Raw genomic sequence first — 15,557 nt, forward strand, 5'->3', positions numbered from 1 at the left:
TCTGTGTGGTAGTTACCAGCATGTATACATATGTAAATACTAATCAAGCTGTACTTGAGATTAGTTGTACACTTTACATATTTCATTGATACGTGTTATGTATCTTGACAAAGTTTTTAAGAGGCTAATACAATTTGAAAACATGTTGTCTTTAAAAATGCAAATGGACAAGGCCCGCCTGGGTGGCTCAGTTGGTTGGCCGTTGACTCTTCAGTAGTAATCCTAGGATCCTGGGATGCCCCACCTCAGCCTCCATGCTCTGGGGCAGTCTGCTTGTACTGCTTCCTCTGCTCCTCCCTCAGCCTGCACCCACGTGTGCATGCTCTCTCTGTCTCAAATAAGTGAATAAATAAATATCTTTAAAAATGGAAATAGACAAAATGTTCCTTTTAAAAAGTAAAGATTGGGGGCACCTGGCTGACTTGGAGGAACATGCAATTCTTGATCTCAGGATCATGAATTCAAGCCCCACATGGAGTATAGAGATTACTTAAATAAAGAAAACGTTAAAAAATAATAATAAAAAGCAAAGATTGACATTAAATAGCCAAAATAATCTTGAAAAAAAAAAAGTTAGTGGACTCACACTTCCGGATTTCAAAACTTACTGCAAAGCTATAATAATCAAGACAGTGTGGTTTTAGCATAAGGACAGACATATAGACCAATGGAATAAAATAGAAAGCACAGAAATAAACCCTTATATATGTGGTCAGTTGATTTTTGACAAGGGTGCCAAGACCATTCAATGGGGAAAAAGAATGCAAAAGAATGAAGTTGGGCCCCTACCTAACACTATATATGAAAATGACTCGAAGACTAAGCTTAAAAGCTAAAACTATAAAACTCTTCAAAGAAAGTATAGGAGGAAACCTTCATGAGATTGGATATGGCAATAATTTCATGAATATGACACCAAAAGAGGGCAGCCCGGGTGGCTCAGTGGTTTAGCGCCGCCTTCAGCCCAGGGCCTGATCCTGGAGACCCCGGATCAAGTCCCACATGGAGCCTGCTTCTCTCTCTGCCTGTCTCTGCCTCTCTCTCTCTCTCTCTCTCTCTCTGTGTCTTTCATGAATAAATAAAATCTTTAAAAAAAAAAAGATCTTCTATAAAAAAATGACACTAAAGAAAAGACAATAAAAGAAAAAATAAAATCGGACTTTATCAAAATTTAAAATTTGGGGGTACCCTTGAGTGGCTCAGTGGTTGAGCATCTGCCTTTGGCTCAGGGTATGATCCCAGGGTCCCGGGATTGAGTCCCTCATCGGGCTCCCTGCATAGAGCCAGCTTCTCCCTCTGCCTATGTCTCTGCCTCTCTCTCTGTGTCTCTCATTAATAAATAAAATATTTTTTACAATTTAAAATTTTTGTGCATCAAAAACAGTATTGGAGAGCCTAAGTGGCTCAGTTAAGTGTCGGACTCTTGATTTCTGCTTGAGTCATGATTGCAGAGTCGTGGGTGGCTCAGAGCTCAGCTGAGTCTGCTTTTCCCTCTCCCTCCTCTTCCCCCTCTCATACTCATGCAAGCATGCACTTGCTCTCTCTTAAATAAATAAATCTTAAAAAAAAAAAAACACTATCAAGAGAACGAAAAGACAGCTCACAGAATAGGAAAGAATATTTGCAAATCATATATCTGATAAGGAATTAGTAGCCAGAATATATAAAGAACTTCTAAAACTCAACAACAACAAAAAACAAACCACCAAATTTGAAAATGGGCAAAGGACTTGATTATACATCACATCTCTCCAAAGAAGATTTTTGTGCCCAAGATTGCGAATCCGAGAAACCACCAAGGAGCCAACACCGATGCAAGTGCACGAGGGTTTATTAGCAAGCTCGAGCTTGGGTCCAAGTATACCCAACACGGCGGAGCAGGGACTTGGACCTCAAAGTGGGTTACAGCTGGGTTTTTTATAGGCTGGTCTAGGGGATTTTCAGAAGGGGTGGAAGAATTTCTCCAAGTTCTGTTTACATTTTGATGTGGGGCTTTCAAGGGCATTGAGCTCTGTTCTCATTCTAATATGAGACTTTCTACCATGGGCGTGGGCTCTGTTGTCTTTCTGAAATGGGATTACCTGCCGAGGACGTTGAGGACATTCTGCAGTTTTTCCCATAAAGTTCAGCTCTTATTCACAGGGGCCTAAGATGGCTGTACTTGTCCTAATGCTAAACTTTAGGTGGGATAGCCTTAATTTTTCTCGGCCTCCACAAAGATACAACAGCCAATAAGCACATGAAGGGATGTTCAATATCGGTCATCATTAGGGAAATGTAAATCAAAGCTATGAAGAGATACCACTTTATAGCCTTTAGGATGTCTATTGTAAAAACATTTTCAGGACACCTGGGTGGCTCAGCAGTTAAGCATCTGCCTTTGGCTCAGGGCGTGATCCTGGAGTCCCGGGATCCAGTCCCATATCGGGCTCCCTGCATGGAGCCTGCTTCTCCCTCTGCCTATGTCTCTGCCTCTATCTCTCTGTGTCTCTCATGCATAAATAAATAAAATCTTAAAATATATGTGTATATATATTCAAAAAGAGAAAAATAACAAGTGTTGGCAAGGAGAGATTAATAGTGCAGAAATTAGAACTCTTGTATATTGGTAGTAGAAATGCAAAATAGTACAGCTGCTCTGGGAAATCGTTTAGCAGTTCCTCCAAAAGCTAAATATAGAAATACTAGATGATCCAGCAATTCCACTCCTAGGTATATATCTAAAGGAATTGAAAATAAGAATTCAAACGGGCACTTGCAATTTATAATAGCAGCATCATTCACAATAGCCAAAAAGTGGAAACAACCCAAGTGTCCATCCATGGGTAGATGGGCAAATAAAATGTGGTACACATACTGGAATTTTATTCAACCATAAAAAGAAATGAAGTACTGATACATGCAACAGCAGAAATGAACATTATGGTAAACAAAATGAACCAGACACAAAAGATCAAATATAACATAATTCCACTTCCGTGCTATATCTAGAGTAGGTAAATTCAAGGAGAAAAAAAGGCAGATTAGAATTTAGCAGAGCCTGGAGAGAGAGGGGTTAGGGGGGCTATTGCTTTATGGTATGAGCTTCTATTTGGAGTGATGAAAAAGTCTGGGAACTAAATAGTGGTGATGGTTGTACAATACTGTGAGTGTGACTATGCCATTGAATCACACACTTAAACACAGAGTTGCCATATGACCTAGCAATCCTACTCCTAGGTATGTACCAAAGAGATATGAAGACATATCCATATAAAAATTTATACATGGATGTTCATAGTAGTAGTATTCAAAATAGCCAGAAGGTAGAAACAACCCAAATATCTATCAACTGTTGAATAGATAAACAAAATGCGGAATGTTATTCAGTCATAAAAAGAAAAGAAGTCCTGATCCGCAATACAACATAAACTTCGAGAACCTTATGCTAAGTAGAAGCAACCAGTCACAAAGGACCACATATAAAAAAAAAACAAAAGACCACATATTGTATGATTCCATTTATATGAAATGTCCAAAGTAGAAAAATCTATAGACACAGAAAGTAGATTAGTGATTGACTGGGGTAGGGGGTCATGGGTTGAGGAAGATATCTAAGGGGTATAGGGCTTCTTTTTGGGGTGATGAAAATGTTCTAAAATAGACTGTAGTGATGGCTGCATAACACTGTGTATATTTTTAAAGCATTAAATTTTATACTTTAAGTGGATAAATTTTATGGTTCTGTACATTTCAATACAGCTGCTTAAAGAAAAAACCAACTTGCATAAAATTCTTCTATATCATCAGCATCACCAGCACAAAATTAGAATTGTATTAGAAGATAAGATATGCTTCGTGATGGTAATAAAAACTACAAGGTATCTAGGAATTAACCTACCAAAAAAAAAGCACTGGACCTTTATGGAGAATTTTTTAAATTCTAGCAAAGAATATATCCTATAAAAGGAAAACTTGAATAGATGGATAAATTAAGAATATTCCAATAAAGTCTTTTTTTAAGATTTTATTTATTTATTCATGAGAGAGAGAGAGAGAGAGAGGCAGAGACACAGGCAGAGGGAGAAGCAGGCTTCATGCAGGGAGCCCGACGTGGGACTCGATCCCGGGTTGACAGGATCACGCCCCGGGCCAAAGGCAGGCGCTAAACTTCTGAGCCACCCAGGAATCCCCCAATAAAGACTTTTTGAGGACTTAAGACAAATATGTTCTAAAATGCATATTTGGAAAAAATAAAATAAAATAAAATGCACATGGAAGGGGCTCCTGGCTGGCTCAGTGGATGGAGCATGTGACTCTTAGTTTCAGGGTTGTAAGTTTGAGCTCCACATTGGGTGTAGAGATTACCTAAAAATAAAATCTTTTGGGATCCCTGGGTGGCTCAGCGGTTTAGTGCCTGCCTTTGGCCCAGGACGCGATCCTGGAGTCCCAGGATCGAGTCCCACGTCCGGCTCCCGGCATGGAGCCTGCTTCTCCCTCCTCCTGTGTTCTCTGCCTCTCTCTCTCTCTCTCTCTCATAAATAAATAAATAAATAAATAAATAAATAAATAAATAAATAAATAAATAAATAAATCTTAAAAATAAATAAAATAAAATCTTTAAAAGTTTTTTTTTCTTTTGAAATAAAATGTATATGGAAGAAAGAGGGTCTACTAATACACTTCAGGACACAGTGTGGATGCTATTGTCCTCAGAATAATTCTAAAAACATCAAAGAGGAATTCTCACCCTACCAGATACATACTGCACCTCTGAAAACACAGGTTTACAAAGCCATGGTCTATTTTTAAAAATCACAATATGGAATTGGTGTATGAACAAACAAAAAATATCTGGAGATATAAATGACTGGAAAAAGATGTTTACAACATCAAAAATTGATAAGGGATTAATTCACAGAACTCCTGCATATCCCAGGTAAGTGAGGAGCAGGCTCCAGACAGGACTTCAAGGCTTCACCCAAGTGAGGATGTCAAACACTCAACAGAGGCTGGCTGAGCCTAGAACCTGCCTGCTCCACTGGTCAGATTTGAACCTGAGAAGCCAGGCCTGAAATCTAACTGGAGAGAAAGAGACGTACATTTTGAAAGAAATGTATAGTTATGTGACTCATAATTTAGACATAATAAAATCGTTATGATATGGAGATATTTCAGTTAGGGAAATTGAAGCTCAGAGAGATTAGGTAGATTGTCCCAAGTCACAGAGCAAGCAGAGGCTGAGCACTAGATTGCTTGTGTATACTAATATTTTGCATCCTGTCCATTGTATGCTGTTCCTTCCTCTCCCCTCTTCCTTTCTCTAGCCTCCCTGTCCTACGAGTCTGAATACAAAATTCTTCCAGGGTAGCGCCCTCTCTAGGGTTGTCACCCTTGCTGTACTCACCCTCTGGGATGCTTTGGAAGGCTGTGGTGTCCTTGTCTGTGATGTTACAGGTGGGGAACCCCAGCGGAAACTGGCCCATCTCAGGGCTGACCATCTCGCCCCAACTCTCCAGATTCTCATCCAAGGGTATGGCATGGATGCTGTTGTCCTCAGAATAATCCTGCTGGCTGCTCAATGTCAGGGTGGAGGTGTCACTGAAGATAAGGCTGGAGCCAAGACTGAGAGTCTCATTGGAGGCCAAGATCAGGGTCATGCATGAGGGTGGAGAAAGGGTGGAATTGGGTCCATGGGTACTAGAGTGCAGGCTGATACCGTCACTGGAGCCAGGAATTAGGGTCAAGCATGAGGCCTGAGTGATGGTCATGTTCAAGTCAGACCTGGGATTACAATTTGAAGCCACATTGATGGTTCCCTTGGAACTCGTGTTCCAGGCTGCACCAAAGGCTCCTTTTGAGACAGACCTGGAGATCTTATGTGAAACCACAGTGATGGTCTCATTGGTATCTGGGATCAGGGTCCCAACAGAACCTGAAGCTGCATGTAGGTCCAGCTTGGAGGTGTTTCTTGAGCCCACACCAAGTATTTGGCTGGAATCCCGGTCCAGAGAGGAGTTTGAGGCAGGAATAAGGAGTGCTTTCGAGCCTGGCCTGGAGACACACTGGCCCACAACCAGGGCTTCTCTTGAATAGGGCCTTATAAATGGATTTGCCTCAGACCTGGAAGGGTTGGAGTTACTCTGACCCAAATCAGCAATCTTGCCTGAGAGTGAGTTGAAAGCCTCCTCAGCATCAGGCCCAGAATGACTCCCTGAACCCAGAGCATGGGCCTCAGTAGCGCTGGGGCTCAGAACGAGGTTTGAGGCTGGACCTAGGGCCCTCTGCAAGTTAGGCTTCAAGATGTGATTTGAACTCAGGCCCAAGGCTTCACCAGAGTGAGGAGTGATGATCTGGAGGGAGGCAGGGCCCACAGTCTGGCTGTCATCAGGGCTGGGGGTGTTACCAGATGCCAGGCCAGGGGCCTCCTCTGGGACAGGACTCAGAGTTGGATTGAGGTCTGGAACAAGAACTGAGCCAGGATTCAGGGCTGGGTTTATAAGGGGAACAAAGTTCATGTCCAGGTGGGGCCCAGAGATGGTGCTGGAGCTGAAATCTGGGGCCTCGGTGAAGCTGAGATCAGGTGTCGTCTTTGAGCTTTCACAGAGGACCAGACTAGCCTCTGGGCTCAGGGCCATGCCTGGCCTGGTGGTCTCTCAGTGCCACAGCTCCCTTCTCTCCAATAGCCAACTGTTGAGCTCCCCACAAGGCTCCTGAGCGGGAAAAAGGCAAACTCAGTCATGCTTCACCTTTTAAGTCATGCTTAAAACTTTTCCATGGTTCCCCACTATCCCCGGGATGAAAGCCCTTGCATGACTTCCAGGTCTTTCGTGACTGCGCCCAGCTCACCTGTCCAGCCCCATCTACACAGCTGTTCCCTCGAGCTCTCGGGCCAGCCATATCCCCTGGGTTTCTCTGACCACGCCATGCTTCCTCTCAACTCTTCAACAATGCGATTCCCTTGGCTTGGAACCTCCTCCCACTGTCCTTTGCCAAGCCCACTCCTCCCAGCAAAATATTCATCCTACTTTACTCCCCATTTAATGGTCTAGCCGCTGGGAGAGGTGGCAAGAACTATGCGTAGCTTAGTCCCTGGGACATCCCCAACCTCCAGCACCCAGTGGGAAGCCTGTAAATACTAGACAAAGGTAGAAAAGGGGAAGGAGGACGCTCCTTAGGGGTTGCCCTACTTCCAGTCTAAATTTCTAGAACTACCCACTGCCCTGGACAGTTTGCCTCTTCTGGATGAGGAGGCTACATAAAGGAGACCCTGGAGCAGTACTCAAAACCAGAGCCTGCCTCACCACAGCAATCTGATTGCAGAGTGAGCCCCCCAGCCGCCCCCCCACCACAACCCTACCCATCTTTCACACTTGGGCTCCTCTCCCTGTGGGAATCACTGGGACGGCTTACCTGCATTCATGGTGTTCTTAAGCAGGAGTGGGCCTCTGGAGGAGACACAGAAGACCAAGTCAGGTAACATGTGTTTTTGTAATGCTTCCTGAGCAAAGTCCACAGACCAGACACGCACATCTGCTAACCATATTGCCTCACACACACACACACACACACAGAGTCCTGAAGTTAGATATTATTGCTGCATTATATACTTAAGGAATTGAAGGTCAAAGAAAGGAATGTCATCCACCCTACTGACCCTCAGGGAAGCCAAGACCATCTCTTTATGCTACTCATCCACCTGAACTCCTCCTCCAAGGCTTTCCACTGTCTTCAGGACAGTATCCCCAATCCTTAGCAACCTAAGAGGACTTTCTGTGTCTGGACTTAACACTCCTCTCACCTGTCTAGCCTGTCCAAACTCCCTTCCCCACTCCATTCCACCACCTCTCAACTCTTTAGTGTTTCTCCAAAGAACCAGGCTCTGGGTTAAGTCTGGGTCTTCCAGAAGTTGGGCATACCCTTCTCCAGATTCCTTCCCTGCTAGTTATTTCTTCTTCACTCACTCATTTATTTCATTTCATCACTTATTTATTATTCATTAATACACTAACTCATTCACTAAATCATTTACCCATTCCACAAACTTTGCTGTACATCTTTATAGCTCAGCTTTGGAAAGACCATAGATTTGGAGTCATATGGTTCTGGATTCCATCCCAGTTCAACTTCTTACTAGTCTGAGTGAGCTTGGGCAAGAGACCTTTTCCCCTCTGGCCCTCCTCCAGCTCATCTCTAACATGGGAAGCATAAAACCTGCCACCCACAGTGGTTGTGGCTTCAGTGCCTAGCACTAAAAATATGGCCTACTGAAGGCCCTCTCTAAATGATAGCCACTCTTCTGTTACTCCTTGCCAGGCGCTGCAGGCAGAAAGGAATAAGGTGCTCAGAGCCCAGTGGGAGCTGCCCTCATTCCAAGCAAACAGATCATGTACAGCTTTGCATCCTGCCTCAGAAGCAGGGAATGTCCACTTACCATCAGCACCAGAGGTGACTTGACCTGGAAGCTAATGAAATTTAAAACTCCGGGACTCCTTGCCTACACAATCCCTTTCTAAGGATACCATAATTTTGTATTCATAATTCTGTCTTCTTTTATTTAAAGAAGAGCCTAAAAAAGTCTTCAGACTCGAAAAAACCCCTAGATCTTTCCTTCATGACCCTCCCACTTGTGTGTGTGTGTGTGTGTGTGTGCGCGCGCGCGTGCAGGCATATACACACACCCCATAGTTATCAAAGAGAGGCATTTTCAACCTGGAAAAATATGCCTTGGATGCAGCCTCTGAGGCTTCATGTAGGATTTTGGAAGGTCTACGTGGTTCGGGCTGTGGAAGAGAACAATCTCTACCCCTCTGACATAGCAGATGCACAATATCAGGTCACTGGGCAGAAAGCTACAGGTCTCAACCCTGGCTGACCCTCCCTCTTCCCTGAGAAAAAACAGATTTCTCCCACTTTTCTCCTGTTCCCTCATGCTCTTCTTTCATCCTGCAACAGACAGGCAAGGCTTCCGAGCTGCCTGCCAGTGACTGGGACAGCCCATATCTTATCCTCCACCAAAGGGACATTCTGCATTGGGAAGAGTGGTGGTTGTCGAGGGGCTTGGATGGGACACAGGGGAGCCAACAGGGCTCATTACTGACTCAATAGTTACCAGCTACCTATTGGCCTTTGCTTCCCAGGCCCTGGAGTCCCAAAGAGGGAGGGCGAAGAACAGCCATAAAACAGCAAGTTAATCCTAAGACTGAGAGAACCACTGACTGATTTCCATCTCCTCTCCTCAGTGAGCCCTTCCAGGCCTTGAGCAGGGGTTGTGGGAGCTCTTGGGAGGTGTAATTATCATTGGATCTTCCAGTGCCTCGTTGACAACACATTTATTGGCCCAGAATATGTTAAGTACTTGTAAGCATGTGATCACACTACCCTGACAAACACACATCCGACATTGGAACACTTTATACCTAGAGAATCCAAAACAGAACTTGCTATCTTTCCCCTAAGTCAGACCTTCCTATTCTCTTCCATTTCTACTAACTGGCACTACTATGTAAGCTAGAAATGATATCATCCTCTACTCTCTTTCCTACTTGCTCCATCCAATTTGGGCTGAGTTTTGCCACCGATGGCTCCAGAAAAGCTCCCAAATATCTCCCCATATCTCAATCATCACTGCCAGACCCTAGCACAGATCTCATTGCCTAAGACACCTGTGTTTAGGGACTGCTCCCAACAAACCAATTTCCAAATTGAGCTGCAAATATCCTCCTTTAAAATTGCATTCAACAGTGTGGCACTGACATAAGGATAGACATACAGGCAAATAGAATAGAACTGCGAGTCCAGAAATAAACCTATGTGTACCCATGGTCAATTAATTTCTTACCAGGATGCCAATTCCATTCAATGGAGGTAAAATAGTCTCTTCAACAAATGGTTTCAACATGCAAAAAAAATGACATTGGATTCCATACCTCACACTATATACAAAAATTAACTCAAAAAAGATTAAAGACCTAAATCTAAAAGCCGAAATTATAAAATTCTTACACAAAAACAGGGGTGAATTTTCACAACCTTAGATTTGACCACGGTTTCTTAGATATGACATCAAAAGCACAAGCAACAAAAAGAAAAAATAAGTTAGGCATCATCAAAATTTAAAACTTGTGTACCAAAAGACACTGTCAAGAGGTGAAAAGAGGGATGCCTGGGTGGCTCAGTGGTTGAGCATCTGCCTTCAGCTCAGGGCGTGATCCTGGAGTCCCAGGATCAAGTCCCACATTGGGCTCCCTGCATGGAGCTTGCTTCTCCCTCTGCCTGTGTCTCTGCCTCTCTCTCTCTCTCTCTCTCTCTCTCTCTCTCTCTCTCTCTCTCTCTCTCTCTTTGTGTGTGTGTGTGTCTGTCTCTAATGAATAAATAAATAAAATCTTAAAAAAAAAAAAAGAGGTGAAAAGACAGCCTACAGAATGGGAGAAAATATTCGTAAGTCATATATCTGATAAGTCCCATACCCAGAACATATATATAAAGAACTTTTGGGGACACCTGGGTGGTTCAGTGGTTGAGCATCTGCCTTTGGCTCAGGTGGTGATCCCAGAGTCCAGGGATCGAGTCCCGCACTAGGCTCCTCAACGGGAGCCTGCTTCTCCCTCTGCCTATGTCTCTGCCTCTCTCTGTGTGTGTCTCTCATGAATAAATAAATAAAATCTTAAAAAAAAAAAGTAGACCGGGATCCCTGGGTGGCGCAGTGGTTTGGCGCCTGCCTTTGGCCCAGGGCATGATCCTGGAGACCCGGGATCGAATCCCACATCGGGCTCCCGGTGCATGGAGCCTGCTTCTCCCTCTGCCTGTGTCTCTGCCTCTCTCTCTCTCTGTGACTATCATAAATAAATAAAAATTAAAAAAAAAAATAAAATAAAATAAAGTAGAAAGGAAAGAAAGAAAGAAAGAAAGAAAGAAGAAAGAGAGAAGAAAGAAAGAAAGAAAGAAAGAAAGAAAGAAAGAAAGAAAGAAAGAAAGAAAGAGTTGACAGGGAGATCTTTTTTTTAAAGATTTTATTTTAGGGAAGCCCTGGTGGCTCAGCAGTTTAGCGCAGCCTACAGCCCAGGGTGTGATCCTGGAGACCCAGGATCGAGTCCCATGTCGGGCTCCCTGCATGGAGCCTGCTTCTCTCTCTGCCTCTCTCTCTCTCTCTCTCTCTGTGTATCTCTCATGAATAAATAAATAAAATCTTTAAAAAAATAAAGATTTTATTTTAAAGATTTTATATATTATATTATATTATATTATATTATATTATATTATATATATATATATATATTTTTTTTTTTAAGTAAGCTCCATGCCCAGTGTGGAGCCCAATGTCAAGTTTGAACCCACAACCTAAGATCGAGATCTAAACTGAGATTAACAGTTGGTTGCTAACTGAGCCACCCAGACGCCCTTAAAAAACTCTCAAAACTCTACAACAAAAAGGAAGAAATCAAATTTTAAAATGGGCAAACAAGACTTGAATACGATATTTTTCCAAAGAAGATACACAAAAATTTAACAAGCACACAAAAATATGCTCAACATCATTAACCCTTAGGAAGATACAAATCAAATCCACAATGAGACATTATTTTATACTCATTATTATTTTTTAAATGGAAAATAACAAGGAGCACCTGCTGGCTCAGTCGGCAGAGCATGTGACTCTTGATCTCAGGGTCATGAGTTTGAGGCCCACATTGGGCATAGAGATCACTTTTAAAACAAAAAGTTGAAAAGTTTTTCAAAAAAAGAAAAGAACAAGTGTTGGCAAAGAAAGATATAGAAAATTGACACCCTCAAACAGTGTTAATAAGGATATAAAATGGTGTAGTGTCTGTAAAAACAACGTGGTAGTATAAGAAGTCAAACAGAATCACCAAATGATCCAGCAATTCCACTCCTAGCTACATACTCAAAAGAGTTGAAAATGGATGTTCCAATAAAAACTTGCAAAAAAAAAAAAAAAAAGGTTTACAGTAGCACATTCACAAAAGTCAAAGGTGAAAACAACTTAAATGTTCGTGAACTGGTGGATGGATATCCATGAAATGAAATGTTATTCAGCCACAAAAAAGAATCACTTGCTGATATTTGTTAAGGACAAACTGAAAATATCATGCAAAGTGAAAGAAGTTGGACACAAAGGCCACATATTGGATGATTCCATTTATATGAAATATCTAAAATAATCAAATCTCAAGAGACTCAAAGCAGATTAAGGCAGATAGAGGTTGCCAGGGACCGGGGAAAGAAGAGAATGGGAAGTGACTGCTTGCTGCGTACAGGCTTACTTTTGGGAGTGACAAAAATGGGAACAAGATAATGACTGTGATTACGCAACACTGTGAAGGTACTATTTGCCACTAACAGTGAGTTTTATGCTATGATTATTGTGCCACAATTTTTTAATGCATGTACCAGGCAAGAAGGTGTAGACTCACTTTTCCCTGATCTTTCCTTCCAGGGACAACTAAATATCCTGGAAATGATTCAACTGACAGCCATAAAAGGACTCTGAAAGCTAGGAAGAAGGCAGTGGATTAGCTAGGAACGTCAGGACTTGAGGGATCACACTGAGTGCGTTCCCCAGCGTTTTCTTTTTATCTTCCATATATCCCAGACTGGGCACCAGATAGGCCTGCCACACATCTGTCAAGAGCATGTGTGTAAATACACACATACAAAGGGAAAAAAGCCTGCTCCCTCTGGCTAAAGGACCAGAAAAAGGGAAGCCCAATGAGGTGGACCCCCAATGGGGAGCTCTAATCCTCTTTCCGTAACAGAGGGACCAGCAGGCCAATCCACCTGCAGGCACAGTGCCAGCAGAGCCCTGCATCTCTGGGCTCTCCATCCAGTGGCAGAGAATTTACCAGGTCCCACAGCTCCTGGCCTCTCAGTGACAATAGGTGGCCAAGGGAAGCACTGTCTTGCCCTTGCAGGCAGTACCACCAAGAATGAACAAAAGCTCCAGCAGTGCCAGAAGAGCCAAGCCATCCCAAGGCTCTGACTCCCAAGGCTCCGCTATCATTGGAAATACAGTCCATAAAATAGTCCAGAACCTACACTGTACATCTTGACAGGCTGATTGCCAGCTAAAATAGATTTAAGTAGGATCAAAAGTCTCTTAACGTAATGTCCAAGATGTCAAGGATATATCAAAAAATTATCCATCATACCAAAAGCTAGGAAAATCTCATTTGGGAAAAGATAACTAATGCCAATACTGAGTGAATCAGAGATCAGAGTTTGCAATAACGATTTTAAAGCAGTCGTTGTGAAAATGCTTCAACAGGCAATTACTGACCTTCCTGAAACAAATGAAAAACTAGAAAATCTCAGCAAAGGAATAGAAGTTATAAAAAATTTAATTATTGAAATCAAAATAGAAATTATTTAAAGACACAACTGAAAAAAATTTTAAGTTGCTAGACCAGCCCAATAATAGAGTGGAGGTGACAGAGAACAGAATCAGTCAGCTAGGGACGCCTAGGTGGCTCAGCAGTTGAGCGCCTGCCTTCAGCCCAGGACATGATCTTGAAATTCCGAGATCGAGTCCCACATCGGGCTTCCTGCCTGGAGCCTGCTTCTCTCTCTGCCTATGTCTCTGCCTCTCTCTCTCTCTCTCTCTCTGTCTCTCATGAATAAATAAATAAAATCTTTAAAAAAATCAGTGAGCTAAGGACAGATCAATAAAATTTACTTAATTTGAACAGAGAGAATGGACTAAAAAAAAGTGAACAGAGCCTCAGGGGCTGTGATACAATATAAAATATCTAACACCCTTAGAGTTCCAGAGGAAGAGAGAGTACTGAAAACATTCAAAGAAGTAATAGCTGGAAACGACCCAAATTTAGTGAAAGACATAAAGATGTCAACTGTGTCTAAATCTGGCAACACTATGCCTAAAGAATGAAGGGGAAATAAAGATATTCTCAGACAAAGAAAAAATGCATACCGATCCAACTATTCCATTCCCCTGTAGCACCCCTCTGTGACTCCTCATGGGTTTTCAAATGATGGGGTGTAGCTAAAGTTTTTTTTTTTCTTATTTTTTTTTATAAGACAGATTTCTGGGCTTCCACTGTGCACCTCTGAGGGGGCTGAGAAATTAGACATTTATCAAGTTCTCCCCCTTTCACTCCACCCCAAAGTAATTATCACATAACTGATGGGTAGGCCACTGGTCTACAGGCATCCTGGTCTACAGCATGGTGGCTGTGTTGCTTTTACTAAGAGCCTCAGGCCACAGCGGGCCTTGATCTCTCTAGCACCAACCATTCCCTTCCCCACTCCCACACGTGAACCACTCTCAACTTCTCAGATGTGTTGGCCTCCTTTTTGACTTGGGGCCTTTGTAAATATTCCTTCCTCTTCCTGTAAACTTCTCCATTTAAATCTCCATCACTTTCCCTGGCTATCATGTAACATTTTAGATGCCAGTTCAGGTGTCCCTTCCTCCAGGAAGTCTTCCTGGGACCCTCAAATGTGGGTGGAAGTGCTCTCTGCACGTGCTAACTCTGTCCTAGAGGATCACTCTGTTCATTTTATGTCTTCTCTCTAAGAAATGGGCTTAGTCAGTCTCTGCCTATCTTGTTACCCCTGTTTTCCTAGCACATGGCACAGGGCCTAGCACACAGGGGAGGTTCAGAAACATTCATGGAGTGGGGGATGGACGGATCGATGACAACTCTTCAAGATAGGTATCATTATCCTCACTTACTGGCATGTTAATTCAGACTATTTGGGAATCCAAAATAATGTTTGTAAAGCCCCAGGAAACGGTAGTCAGAATCCATACCAGATCCTCTCAATTTTGCTTTTCCTGCAATTTGATATTTCTGAGCCATGAATCACTCAATGAAGCCGTATCTTCCTGTTTCTCATTCCCTAATCCCATTTCCACTTAGGCCCCTACCCTAGGAGTTGGTAAAGTCCAACGAAAACAACCTAAATGTCCTGATGCCCAGTTATAATGCACAAATCCAGGACTTTGTGGGCAGCTAGACCCGAATTTGGAACCACTCGGTCTCTCAACAGTGGTGTGAACATGGGCAGTAACCTCGCCATGCTGAGCGTCAGTCTTCATATTCAATCCATAAGATTAGTGTAGGAGAAAAAATGGATAATGCACATAGGATCATAACACCTGAGCCCCAGTAGTCCCCCAGTAAATGCTCGTCCTCATCACCCCTTTCTCCCTCTGGGTGAGGGTAGGGTAGGGGGACTTGAAATAAAGACCCAGCCTGGCTTCCAGTTTCTCTGCCTTCTTCCGTCCCATGCCCACCAGTCTATGGCATTCTCTCCTGGGTCTTCTCACCTCCCCCAGCTCCCACCCACGGTGTTCTCAGATCAAGCCTAAACTCTTTCTCCATGAGCCAAGTTCAATGTGTTACCTCCACCTGGGGCATCCACGTGGTAACAGAAAATTCAGCCTTAAGTCAAAAGTATGAAGTCCTAACTGTGGAATTACAGCCAGAGGGGGGAAGACTTCTCCCCAGTGGGGGCTGGAGTCAAGGTGGTAACTGCCTTGTAGAGGCTGGGGAGGCTGCCCCCACCCCTGGGACTTTCCCAGAGCCACCCCTCAG

The 15,557-nt window shown here is 43.1% G+C and overlaps 1 protein-coding gene across 7 annotated transcripts in view; it reads right to left on the minus strand.

Moving 5' to 3' along the window:
- The window catches only part of MROH7 (maestro heat like repeat family member 7), a 55,091-nt gene that overhangs the window by 39,422 nt on the left and 112 nt on the right, over window positions 1–15,557 (minus strand). For 6 of the 7 annotated variants that reach the window (XR_007410851.1, XM_049110411.1, XM_049110413.1 and 3 more), the window contains exons 1-3: window positions 15,366–15,556; window positions 7,393–7,427; window positions 5,387–6,692 (exon numbers count right to left, since the gene is read on the minus strand). Coding sequence is in view for 6 of the 7 variants with exons in the window: in XM_049110411.1 (XP_048966368.1) it covers window positions 5,387–6,617 (1,231 nt within the window). In the remaining variant the exon portion in view is untranslated. Of the gene's footprint in view, window positions 1–5,386; window positions 6,693–7,392; window positions 7,428–15,365; window position 15,557 lie in introns of those variants that run through there. The other variant, XM_049110409.1, reaches the window with a different exon arrangement.

This window comes from Canis lupus, chromosome 5, assembly GCF_003254725.2.
Source record: "Canis lupus dingo isolate Sandy chromosome 5, ASM325472v2, whole genome shotgun sequence".
Lineage (NCBI taxonomy): Eukaryota > Metazoa > Chordata > Mammalia > Carnivora > Canidae > Canis > Canis lupus.